The 13,052-nt window shown below is 42.5% G+C and overlaps 1 protein-coding gene across 1 annotated transcript in view; it reads left to right on the forward strand.

Annotated features, from left to right (window-relative positions):
- The window catches only part of plxnb1b (plexin b1b), a 127,030-nt gene that overhangs the window by 76,759 nt on the left and 37,219 nt on the right, over nucleotides 1-13,052 (forward strand). The window contains exons 4-6 of the mRNA XM_062442246.1: nucleotides 3,533-3,621; nucleotides 4,823-5,993; nucleotides 10,606-10,788. Of these exons, the coding sequence (XP_062298230.1) occupies nucleotides 4,833-5,993; nucleotides 10,606-10,788 (1,344 nt within the window). The 5' untranslated portion in view covers nucleotides 3,533-3,621; nucleotides 4,823-4,832. The remainder of the gene's footprint in view (nucleotides 1-3,532; nucleotides 3,622-4,822; nucleotides 5,994-10,605; nucleotides 10,789-13,052) is intronic.

Below are 13,052 nucleotides of genomic sequence, written 5' to 3' on the forward strand. Positions count from 1 at the left end.
TGTCTATCTCCTCCAGAATGTACGATAGCTGCATTTTCAAATGAATGAGAGGCTGAGCTCAATGAAGCGGATGATGGCTCAATTGAATGTGCCTCTCAGGAATGCTCCGTTTTGTTGTGGAAGTCTTTTGGCCCCGGCTCAGGCTCCAGACCAGTCCGTGTTATGGTGGGTCGAGGTCGATAGACTTTGGTGTGTGCTGTGGGGATTCAACCCCTGCTCGTCCTGTCTGTCTGCCACAGGCTCCACTGCTACCTGTCATATCCACAAGACATTAGTACGATGAAAGAAGAGCATTTAGAGTTAATCTGTCCTTTGTTAATAAAGTCAGCCACAATTCCACCAAAGTGCAGTGTCATTTTTGATCAGTCTGATTTTTTTATTTTAATTATTTGGCCACTTGGGGGCAGCGAAAACAAATAGTGAACTCAACATTGACATATCACCTTTTAAGTTATATATGTTGAACTTGTTATCAAACAGTTGCTTATTTCCACATCCAGCAGTTACAGAGCAACACAATCATTTATTTGGAGTTGTGTTTTACTCTGTTGTAGCTCTGTTTTTGCTCTCTAACAGCTCCTGAGGGGAATATCTGACTCTTTAGCTACTAAATACTTCACTGTGTTCACCAGCTAGTTTACAGCTAGTGTCCTTTTCCCGTTTGGTGCTGAGCAGGTAGTGTACAGTGGCTTTTTACAGCTTTTTCTCTAAAAAACAGCTGCCTGCTGCAGCCCAAAATGACACAATGAGAGCTCTGAGAGTGAAATAAAACAGTGAAGTTGCAGCCAGACAGCTAAACAATGAGCTGAAACGCACTATAAAGCTGCTGAGTCACTGTAAGTTCATCACTACGAGCTCTGACCAACACATTACACACATATACATGATAAATATATAGATTATAACAGGTTTAACAGTGTTGGACAATGATTAATTTGTTAACATCCAAAAAACTACAGCTCCCACGAAACTTTACTGGTGTAGCATTGGAGGGAACTTATGTTTCTTCCATACCTTTATCAGCAAATGCTCTCTTCTAATGTCATTCCATTTTATTTTTTAGCTGTAATCTCTGCTGCCTAAACAAGTCTACACATTTCAGTTATTACATATTATCATATTACATACGTTGGAACTAACCCCACTGATAAATATGTCTCAGATTTACTTCCTGGTAACCCTGCTTCAATTTCCAAGCTCAGTCGAAAACCACCCTACCATGATCCATCAGTGTGCCCTGGCCCTGCCTCCTGTGTGAATGGGTGAGTCATTTGAATGACTGAGAGGGTTGTTAACTGCCAGCTGAACTCTATCAAACACCGGGAATATTGCTGGTGGATGTAATCACCTTCTTTTGACATCAAGTCCTCTGGGAGAAGGTCCAGATGCTTCAGCAGTGCCCCACCCGTCTCCACAACAATCTCAACACCACAAGCCAACACAAATCACAAGCTGCGACACACACACACACACACATCTAGTAATTTACCTGTTCTATCAGTCATGTATATTTTATAGGAGTACATACAGTATATTCTATCCTATGCACTGTGTTATGTTACTGACTCTGCAGACAGTGCTGGAACAAGATGGAGTCCATTACCTAAATGTAAGGGAACATTTAGATAAAGCAATTACAGCCACACATTTCCTCCTCTCCCCTCTCATCAAATTGATACCTTTTGACTCACTGTAATCACCAAAAAAAAAAGAGAGACTTCCATTCGGAGGCGAAATGTGATTTTTAACGTGAGAGAATTGAATCAAGAGTCCATTCTCCTGTTCTCATGTGTCTCAAACTCTGAATGAAGTTGAGTCTGATTGGATTATTGATTGCAGGAAAGGCAAACCTCTTCCGAATGAGATGGGCCCGGATTGATGGCAGCCCCAGTTTTACTGTAGTTTTTGGCGATTTGATTTGCAGCTTTCAGCAAAAAGCAAATTAAGATGGATGAGGACCTGACCGGGCCTGTTACTCTTGGATAAGTAGCAACAGCCTGCCAACGGCGAGAGTTACTGGAGTAGACAACCCCGTGCCCGAATCTGACACAGTGACCCACGATGGGAGTGTTATATATCTGCCGCTTGCTAGAGGAGGAAACAGGAGAAGCGCTGTGTTTGTTGAACTAGCGCTTCTATGAGTTAACATGCCAGTCATTCCTCTGCCAGTCTGTGCTCCGTTAGGCTTCGGACTGGTGCTTTCTCAGGATTATCTGCACAGGGCTGTAAAGCTTCATCCTCCAGAGAGATGAGAGAGGCTGACTACAGAGTTCACTTCCAGCCACAGAGCTGTAGCTTTTGAACAAGTAATGAAAACATGTTTGCCTTACCTCCAGGGGTCAAAGGAGAAAGTCTGTCATTTTGTTTAGATTAAATGATTTCGGGTTCGGTCACCAAGGCATCAATCAGCCTGCTTTGACCTCTGTGCCTCTGTTTATACCGGAGCTGGAACACAAACATCTGTTAGGACATATATCTGATGAGGAGTTTTAGATTGAATTCACATTGTATAGATAATGATTATAATTACTGTTCTCTAGTAAATCAGTTCTTTTCTTTGCTTTCTTTCCATCTTTGGCCTCTTGCCAGGCCTTTACCCTCATTCCCACATACAGGAGCTTGCCACCAACAAAGCAAGCTTTCTAACGCTCCTAGTGTGGCAGGGAAAGAGGTGTGTGTGTGTTTGTGTAGGTCTGTGTGTGTGTGTGTGTGTGTGTGTATAAACTGGGTGAGGATTGGTCTGTTCAGCAGGCTGAATAGTGTCTTTTTCAGCCTGTCTCCGTCTTTTTTCCCAACCTCCCCTTTGGATAAGCTCACTGGAGATCCGCCTGAACTTGTAAGAGATAATCCTGCTTCTGTTCCAGTGATGGAGTGTTGGGAGGCGATGGAGGAGGAGAGCAAGATGGAAAGAAGAGGGAGATTATAAGCAGGAGAGAGGAGACTAAACTGTATATGGCATGAAATAGGAGGATTGGGTGTAATTTAGCAATCATGACTAGAGGAGACATTACAATATTTCATAAAGAAAGTGTCAAACCACAAATTCAGGTGCCCAAAAGGGGGAACTCGACCCCTCTTAAGGTTCTCATGCCATCCTCTTTGAGTTCACAGCAGCTTGTTTTTCTGGCAGCGACCCTCAAACCAAAGGGTTTTGTACCTTGTATCCTAGCAATGAGGGAGGATTTTATACTGGGACAGAGTGTGTGTGGCACTCAAAGCCCTCTTGGACTGACACTACTCGACTTGGCCTCTGCTGAGGGCTTTTTTACACACGAAAAAAACGGATGTTGCCAGTCAGACATAGGTCTGACAAGAATTTCAATGGGAATGAGCTTCCCACGGCTTATAGTGGACTACTGTGATGCCAAAAAACACAAGGTGTTCCAACGTCAGAGTCTGTGTTTATAGCAAATACGCAGGTTTGTGGTTGGCCCACAATCCTTTAGGGGGATTTCTGTCCTACTGACTCACACTAGGTGTCTTAGTATTATAAGAGTGTACTGATGTATCGTCTCTTTCCTCTGCATTTCAGGTTGTGTCCAGAAGGATGTGTTTTTAAACCTGAGCTGCTGGGAGGTCAAGAGGTGACATGCCTCTGTAAGACACCACGGGAAACAAATGGTGAGGAGCCCATGTCTCAAAATGTTCTCCTGAGGTTGTTTAAACAATTGAAAACCACTTTATAGGGTCAAATATTATAAAATTAAAAACACTTAAAAGTTTTCTTATCCAGTTTTTTTGATGTCCTTATATTTTTGCAAATAGCATGAAGTAATTAAGGTCAAAAGCTTGCACCTTCTATAAGGCCTACTCTGTGAAACAGAATTGGATGTGGGATCAATTTTCTTGATCCATTTTCTATGTAGTGCACTATAGGTAGTATACAGCTTATACAATTTCTCCAGGGCAGTTGTTCTCTAAGAGGCCTCCAAAAGTCTCAGAGAGCATTCTAAAGCAGAGGGTCCCCCAATCTTTCTGTACCATGGAGCATTTTTTACTGATAACATTCTTGCAAACTGGCAGACAGATTATTCAAGTCATGCCAGACTTAACTGATAATGGCCTGACCTGACATATGTGGGGTTGTTATGAGCGTTGAGTGCCTTCATTGCTTTATCCCGTGTATGTCATAGTCGAAGACAATCAACGTTGACATTCCGGCAGAAGGACTACTGGATCAGACACTTAGTTTGACAACTTTTATAATGTGTTCAATGATAGTTACAAATAGAAGCATAGAGGGCTCCTCCATGGTCTTTGGTACTGTAGGTGAACTCTGAAATCATGTGTGTAGGTCATGAAAGACCACATGTTACAATCGGTTAAAGTCCAATGTGCAGTCTGCCATATCTGCAATTTGAAAGCAAGAATTTATGTCTTTGATTTCCTATGGGTGGTCTGATCCTGGCTTCAGCTAGCTAGTTACAACAGCACATGTAGAATGAGGATGTAAGAGGGCCTTCAATACTAATGGCTTACAGTACTTCAGTTCAGAAACAGGTGCAGTGTTGTGGCAGTGACAGTGAGCCTGGGAGCACATCCACTGTTCTAGAGAATCTGTGCACCAAAAATGAAGGATAGTTTTTTTTATAATTCACTTGAAGTGATCTGAATTAAGAAATGTATTTGAATCACTGTATCTAGCCTATACAGGACATCATTGTCAATAATCTATACAGGAATTAAATTAACCAAGTTAACAACAAAGTACTCATATGGGTGTCTGAGGCTAAATGTGCAATTATCTGGTGATTGATGTTGTAATGTGTCTTGAGGTTTGTAGTATGCTTTCTAACAACATCTCCTGTCGTCTTTCCCTCAGCTCTGCTGCAATGCCTCCGGGGATGGTGCGTCGTCTTTCAGTGTCAGCAGGCCGAACGCTGCTGTCTCTCCTGCTGTTAGCCATTGGCTGGCCTTTCGCCTCAATACCCAGTGGTGTTGTCCAAGGACAAGACTCCTCCCCCTCCAGCCTTTACCCTACCTTTATTAGGAATGACACTCTATTTGAGCACATGGCCCTGCACCCCGACCCCAGTGTTGGTCGGGTCTACGTCGGAGCCAGAGATCACCTGTTCCAGTTGAATCAATTCCTCCAACCTGAACTCCAGGATGACACCGGACCTGTCACAGACAGCAGGGAGTGTTTGCCTCCTGTAACCGAGAACAACTGCCCTCAGGCAAGGGTCACAAGTAATCACAACAAGCTCTTGTTGGTCAACCCTTACTCCATGGAACTTATTACCTGTGGGAGTGTCAACCAAGGAATCTGTCAGAAGCGTAGCCTGGATTCCGTGAATAAGGTACTTTTCTCCACCGAGAGGCCAGTGGATACCCAATATGTAGCAGCTAATCACCCTAACGTTAGTACAGTTGGGCTCATTGTTCGGTCTCATCCTGACAGGCAGCCAGTGCTGTTCGTTGGGCGAGGCTACACTAGCAGCCACCCACCCATTTCCACAAGAAATCTCGCCCAGGAACCAGTCTTTTCTTATGAGGAGACTGCTAAGCTGGCTGTGGCTGGCCGTCTCTCTGAGTATGACCATCATTTTGTAGCCTCGTTTGCCCACCGTCAGCACGTATACTTCCTCTTCTACAGGCGGGACCTAAAGTCACAGTCACGCGAGTACCGCACCTACGTCTCCCGTGTATGTTTGGATGACCAAGCCTATTACTCTTACGTGGAGGTGCCCTTGACATGTCGTTCCAGGACAGGAAAAATCTACAACCTCCTGCAAGCTGTCCAGCTTGGAATCTCCAAGGACAAAGTAGCGAGTCAAGGCTCAGAGATTCTTCTCGGTGTCTTCTCCACTCATTTGACTTCATCAACTCGTCCCAGTGAGGACTCAGCCCTCTGCATGTTTAAACTGGAAGACGTGGACCACAGGATTAACTCCACCAGAGACCTGTGCTACACACAGATGGGTAAAAAGACAGGAATAGAGGCAGCCTACATCGAATATGAAGTCAAATCCAACTGTGCCAATCTGCCAGAGGTGAGTTCAACAGATCAAAGCTCCTTGTTTCTTGTTAGGACTGTCACTAAACAAGTGCAAATAAATGAGACCTAAGACATAATACATATAAATAAATTTGAATGCAACACATGTATCCCATTCCTAAAGAATGATGTAGTAGTATCTTGAATTAAATTGTAAAATCCAAAATGCTCCCATACATCACTTCTCAGATACGTTGGTGTCATGATTACAGAGTTTCCTACCAGAGGTGGTAAGGCACCAAGATCCAGATGCATCTTCTCGTGATCAATAGTCGACGACTCACTTAATGTGTAGCAACTGTTCTGTAAATTCATGCCTCTACTCTTGACCCTGATGGTTAAGGCTTTCTTTTGTAAAGTCATATGGTGGTAACTGGGATGGCCTTTGTTTCAGATCATATAGCCCACCTTCACTATAAAACAATGCAGAAAACCTTTGCTGTGTCTCAAATATGTAGTACTTCTGTACTTGCACATAATATTTTGAGTGCATAAGTGTGTTCACAGTGAGAAGTATGGAAAAATGCAGTGCACTATGAGTACCCAGATGGTGCACTGAAAAACAGTCAAAAAGTTGAGTGTGGAATAATGGACACTTCTCACCCTCAATAGTCACCATCTTAACTACGTAGCAGAAGGGGAGGGACAACTTTTCAAACAGGAAATGGCGGCCCAGGACATTGTAATTACAGTGAACATCACCGCTTTATCAAATGCATTATACATGGAATTTTTGCACAAAGCACCACTATACTGTCGTCACATATAAGCCATCAGTAGGGTTATTTGGTTAATATAGCAGTCTGTTATGATTTGGTACCATGAATGCTAACACTAGCTTGCTAACGCTAGCTTGCTAACTAGCGAATCATAATTTTCTACTAAGTGTGCACAGGCCATGTTTGATTTGAGAGAGCACTAACCTGTCGAAATATGAGCACTACGCAAGTAAGTACATAGTATACACAGTGTATTACACAGAAGTGTACTAACAGAAGTATGTGATTTGAGACACAGTGCCTGGCACGGTTAGCTTGTTGCCTGGCACGGTTAGCTTGTTTCCTTCATATTGCGTTGAAGCAGATTTATGATTTCAGGGTGAAATATAAACAATTGTTCCTCCCTATCTAAACAACTACCACTCAGGTGAACATTAGTAAGGGAATTACCTAACACTTTCTCCAGTGAAACCTCTGTGGCCAACATTCTGAGTCACAGCAGTTACAGCAATTTCTTACCATGTATGTGTCAGTGTGTGTAATTTGTATGTTTGTGTCACAGGGTGTTACTGAACAGCACAAATGCCACTAACATATCTTGGAGGAATATGGGCGGCCTTGTATTGTATAAAAATGACCTTTGCATACATATTTTTCAGTCCCCCCCCCCCCCCGTGCTGCTTAAATTTGAGGTATTTTTTTCTTAATCTGAATGAAAAGGTTCATTAAAACTGAGAGACAGTGTACAAGTCACTAAATAACCCAATATACTTGCTATTCTCCTCCTTGTTTTTATTGTTGTTTGTAGAGAAGAACAGACTCTCCAATTTTATATATTTTTTCGTTGAAATTACTTTTTTTTTTTTTTTTTTGATGACTACTGAATAAAAGCTTTCATGTGCCAAAGCTGGTGCCGCACATCTGAAGCTGTCCAGGGCCGTCCTCTTCCATCCAAGTGACCTCTGTATCAAGAGAGGATGAAATTTAATTTGACATTTTCGTAACAGACAAATGTAATCCTGCGGAGGAGGGATTGAATTAGATTGTCTCTCTCATAACACCAACTCTGGAAATCCTGACTTTATGCGGTGTGTGTGTGTGTGTGTGTGTGTGTGTGTGTGTGTGTGTGTGTGTGTGTGTGTGTGTGTGTGTGTGTGTGTGTGTGTGTCTATAAGAATTGCATTTGGATACGCATTGTGGGCTTGTTTGACATCATCATCTATTATCACTTCCTTGTGTGTTGAGGACAGCAAACAGGCTGAACCTTCAACCTACGCAAGCCACATACAACGGATTAGCTGGAGGGGGGGAAAGGTAGTGTGGCCAGTGTAATTGAATAGAATTGCTGGTCAGAGAGGGATCGATCAGCGGCATTAGGCGTACTTAGTGGGGTGGGGTTGGGGGTAATGTTTTATCAAGGTTTGACAAGGACAAATGAGGCCACGCCAGGCAGAGACCAGGCTCTAAAGGAGAAAGAGAAGAAGAGAATCAGGGGTACAGATGAAGAAAATCAGAAGCAAGAAGTGTCCACCCCAGTTCCATCCTGTTTAGGACTGAGCTGCAAGCCAACAGTACTGAGTTACTTAACTGATCTCAACAAACACAAAACTGACCTCACTGATGACCGCTCAGATCATATAACAGACACAAGAGGTGGACAAATCACAATAAATAAATAACACTTAATATTAACAATGCAAAATATAGACAAAATGACTATGAATGGATCTTAACTGCAAAATACATAAAGGCTTTCTCCCCAAACCACCTCAACCCCATGCTTGTGACAATACAAAATTAACTAAATATGCATGTTTTATCTAGCAATTATGGAGGCCAAGAATACTAATAAACTTAACCACCAGAGACCTGAGCTTTTGATTGGTATGCTTTTTAAATGTTTTCCTAGATGTTTTGGATCAGTAGGACCTGATAAGTACAACGACTCAGGATTATCTTTGAACAGGAATACGTTTTTGACATAAATAATGTCCTCATATGGGGAGAATGGGTTAATTTTACCGTATAACATAATTAATTCACCAATGTATACAAGTATTTATTTCCTTACATTTACACTTTCCCTTTGCAAAGTCCCTATGTCCTCAAACGAGTATTTCCTGATAAGCAGTGTTGTAGCTTGTTGCTATTGCTAAAATGAGTCAAATTTGTACAGCATATCAAATTACAGAGGTTATTAAGCATAAGCAGACAAGTTTCAACTATCAAATTTGATAAGGTTTTGTAGCTGGTTCACTTTAGTCTGGGGATCAGCTGTTGATTGACTTGGCCAACATGCCTGCCATCTGGTTTTTACACTGATTATTTCATACCTAATTGTACTTTGGCTTTGGGGAGGGGGGGGGGTTCAGTGTTGAGGGAGCTGGCACTGAAAACATATTTCCACTGTGATTAAGATGACAAATCTTAATCAGATCGATGTACACAAACAACACATGGCAGCCTTCATCCCTGTTTAGTCTTTGCAGCTGTGGCTCGCGGGTGTTTGTGGCTCAGAGGCAGAACGGTTCATCTACTAATGAGAGGATAGGCGGTTCCATCCCTGGATCCTTCAGTACACATGACGAAGTGTCCTTTGATAAGATACCGAACGCCAAATTGTTCCCGAAGGCTGTGCCATTGGTGAATGTTGGCATGTAATGTTAATCGCTTTGAGTGGTCAGAAAGCTCGAAAGGCGCTATCATTGCAGTCCACGTACCATTTGCTTGGACAGTCTATCAGGAACATGCTTTGTTATTGGTGATCAGTATTCAGGACTCCTACCAAACATTAGTGGTCAAACTGCAACTTTAGCAATCTTTTGTCATAATTATCTCCTCCCCCCTCATGGTTATTACTGGCCTCGGTATTTATGGCTAAATGTCCAGATGATTGCAGACTGCGCTGCGCTTCTCAGCGTGTGTCATTACAGTGTAATCACAGGCTCCCATCAGCCCAGGCTGTTAGTGACACACCACTCTTTAAGCTTCCAGGCCATGTTCCTAGACTAGACGTCATAACTTCATAACTATTTCAGAAGACATAATGTAGTTTGGGGCTATTCTTAGCATTCGGTCATCTCTGCTTGTTTTTCCTCTAATGCTCGAGTTCTCATGATGCGGATCAAACAGGCTGTCTAAACTGTCCCTCACACCACAAAGTTAACTTAATCAATACACAGTGAGGCCTATATATAGCTGTTGGGACATAGTTTAGCTATGTTATTCCAACCGAGTTTCAAGTTTGGTGCAGTGTTAAAAAATATGTGATATATTTAGGTTTTACTACAGTTGGATTGTATGTGTCTCTGTGATAAAAGCTCTCTATTTCTCGGCCGGCCAAATAAGGAGTCCATTCACAACAACAAACCAGCCAGTTGCATGCAATCCATCAAAAACAAGTAGGCAGCGCTCTCAGGTTCATTGCCTCCATTTCCTATTGTTGGGATTACCAGTGATGAAGCGGTGACCCTGCTTTCAAATGTTCTTTTGGAAAAATAAATTGCCCGGAACAAAAAACAACAACCCTGCCGCCAGAGCAAAGACTTTCCACTGCCAAACTGCAGAAACAAAAACAAACCAACTCTAAGCTTTAACGCACAGTGTGTACAAGTCACTGGATTCCTGCAACGGTTCGTCCTAAAAACACTCGACCCCTCTACAATAAATCCTGCCGGGATTTTACTAAACACTGTAGCAACACTGCTGTTGTGTTTTTGATAACCTGCTGAGAAATGATAACACATCATATGAAGAGTTTGTTTTTGCACAAAACATGTAGTGTAGTTTACATTTCATGAGCAATATTACGTGTTATTTATTATGTGGATCTTAATCTTCATGTGAATTGAACATGACATGTCCTCTCTCCTCCGTCCCCATCGGTAGAACACTCTGGACGCCTACCCCTGCGGCTCCGACCACACCCCCAGCCCCATGGCCAGCCGGGTCCCCGTGGAAGAAGAGACAATACTGGACAGCCCGTCTGCCCGTCTCACCGCTGTGTCCGTCAGCATGAGAGCGGGACATACCATTGCGTTCCTGGGAGACTCCAAGGGAAACCTGCACAAGGTAAACACAGATGTCAGGGCATGCCCAGACAGGTTGTCAGTTTGCATTCTGGTGTGTGTGACAAAACACACACACACACACACACACACACACACAGAAAAGCATTTACAAGGTGCACTTTGTCTTTGTTGCTTGTCATGTTAAATAGAGATTGCGTTGTTATTGCTGGAAATGTGAAGTAATAGTCTGGCATATTCAACAGCTTGTGTCATTACTTAGAGTTCAGATCTTGTTTGGGTAACATGTGCCAGGTATTTCTCACATAGCTGTAATATGTGTCACTGTACAGACATGGTAGTCGACCCAGCAGACACTCAGTTCAACACTTTGCTCTGTTCACATCTAAACCACTCTCTACTCTCATGCCAACCAATGGAGGTTTAAAATAGACTCAGCCCAGTATGTGGAGGCCAGTACTACAGAAATAATCTCAGGAGCAGAGAGTCTTTCTGTTGCATCTGGACTTGTGTCCATCTTGTTGTTAAACGAATGTACTAATTTTAGTAGATTCTACCAGTATGCTAACTTCACTTACCCAGTGAACGATGAGCACATTTAACCCTAACCCTAACCCTGACTCCACCATCCATGTGAGCTAGAACGATTTTTAAAACTATATATTGACAGTTATCGTTATAATTATCGTTTTTGGTGTAGATGGCCCTTAAGCATGCTGTGTTAATACCAATTGTCTTTAAAATGATAGAATGAACATGAAAGGCCAGAGGACTGTAGTAACTTTTTCAAAAGTTCCTACAGATGTAAAATATACTGAATGGTATATGCCTCAAACTATTCCTAATCTTTTTCCAGAAACAGGTGTTGGAAAATTATCTCACAACCAGGGTTGTCTTACAGTGTATATATATAGATTGATATGGTAATAGATATATTTTATGAGGGGGAGAAAAATCACCTCAGGGAACAAAATAGACATTGATATACATCTAGTTACATGCAGTGTCCTCATCTTCCATCTGTCTTGGCATATTACACGTAATACTTTAAATAGCCCAAAGCATGTTGGCAACCAAACATTAGATCCAGATATTATAGTTGATCATATTGTTCCAAAACCATGAGCATTAACCAGCAGATGTTGGAATGTGGCTACAGGGATTCGCTGCCATTTGATCATTTGTGAGATCTAAGACTGATTTTGGCTCACAGTTCTAGTCATCCTAAAGGTGTTGGATCTGTACAGGCCAGTCATGTTCCTTCACACCAAACTAGGAAAGTAACTGTGGCTTAGATGAAAAATGAATCAAATGAACCAACGAAATCATTGAAGTTGGTTCAGGAAGGTTGATTGGAGAAAAACATTGGATGTCGGATAGTCTAAATATATATCATGTTTTACAGCTGTTTTTAAGGTTTCTGGTTGTGGGGATAAATTGCAGGCTGTTGAGGGCAGGAGGTGATGAGTTAGAATTTATGATCAAAGAAACTCATGAAGTGAAGGAATTCATGGATCAGTAGAATTATAACTTTGTCAGCCTGGTCAAAGTGCTGATAAGAAACCTTTTATTTACAGTGTTGATTCATCTTTTAGTCTTGCACTCTATAGTTTGTGGTGGTGATGAATTCAATTGCTGTAAATTTCCCTTTTGTGGTCAGCGCCAGGCTAGAGGATAGGAAGTAGTATATTATCACTTGTTGTATAACAGAGGCTCAGTCTGCTATAAAGGAGACGTCCCTCCCTGATGTCAGTGGGTGTCGCTCTACAGAAAATGTTGCTGTCATTCAGACACAGTGGAAAGTAAGAGAGGCCTGGTGCGGATGGGCCGGATCATGTGAAGCTCCTCTGAATTTATTCTGTTTTCGGCAGCCTGTCAGTTAGATTTCCAAGGTGCTGTGGTTGAATGCAGGGGTCCCAGTTGAGTCACGGCAGGGGTCGCGTACGGCAGCATTTCTGCGGGTTCAAACGGTGGTCAAGGTTAAGCTCGGTCACACACAAAAAGACGCAAAGAATGCCCTGATCAGTGGACTCATGGCATTAGTCTACTTAATAACAAAACGTAGTGTATGAGTTCTTAATAACATGTAATACTGGACTAAAGAGCAGTATCAGATGGAGGGTCAGTGGAGCAGTGAGTTGTAGGGTGGCCCCTTGATATCAGGAGTTTACAGATCGTGAGTTCGCCTGCACACAGTTGGCTCTTTGTGTCTTCTGGCTTTTGGTTGAGGCCCCCCTGCATGAGCAGAATTAGCACAATGGCAGCCATTAACGTATTTTTACACGGTTACGTCACGCAGTGCCAGCT

This window comes from Scomber scombrus, chromosome 3 (genome assembly GCF_963691925.1).
Source record: "Scomber scombrus chromosome 3, fScoSco1.1, whole genome shotgun sequence".
NCBI classification, from domain to species: domain Eukaryota; kingdom Metazoa; phylum Chordata; class Actinopteri; order Scombriformes; family Scombridae; genus Scomber; species Scomber scombrus.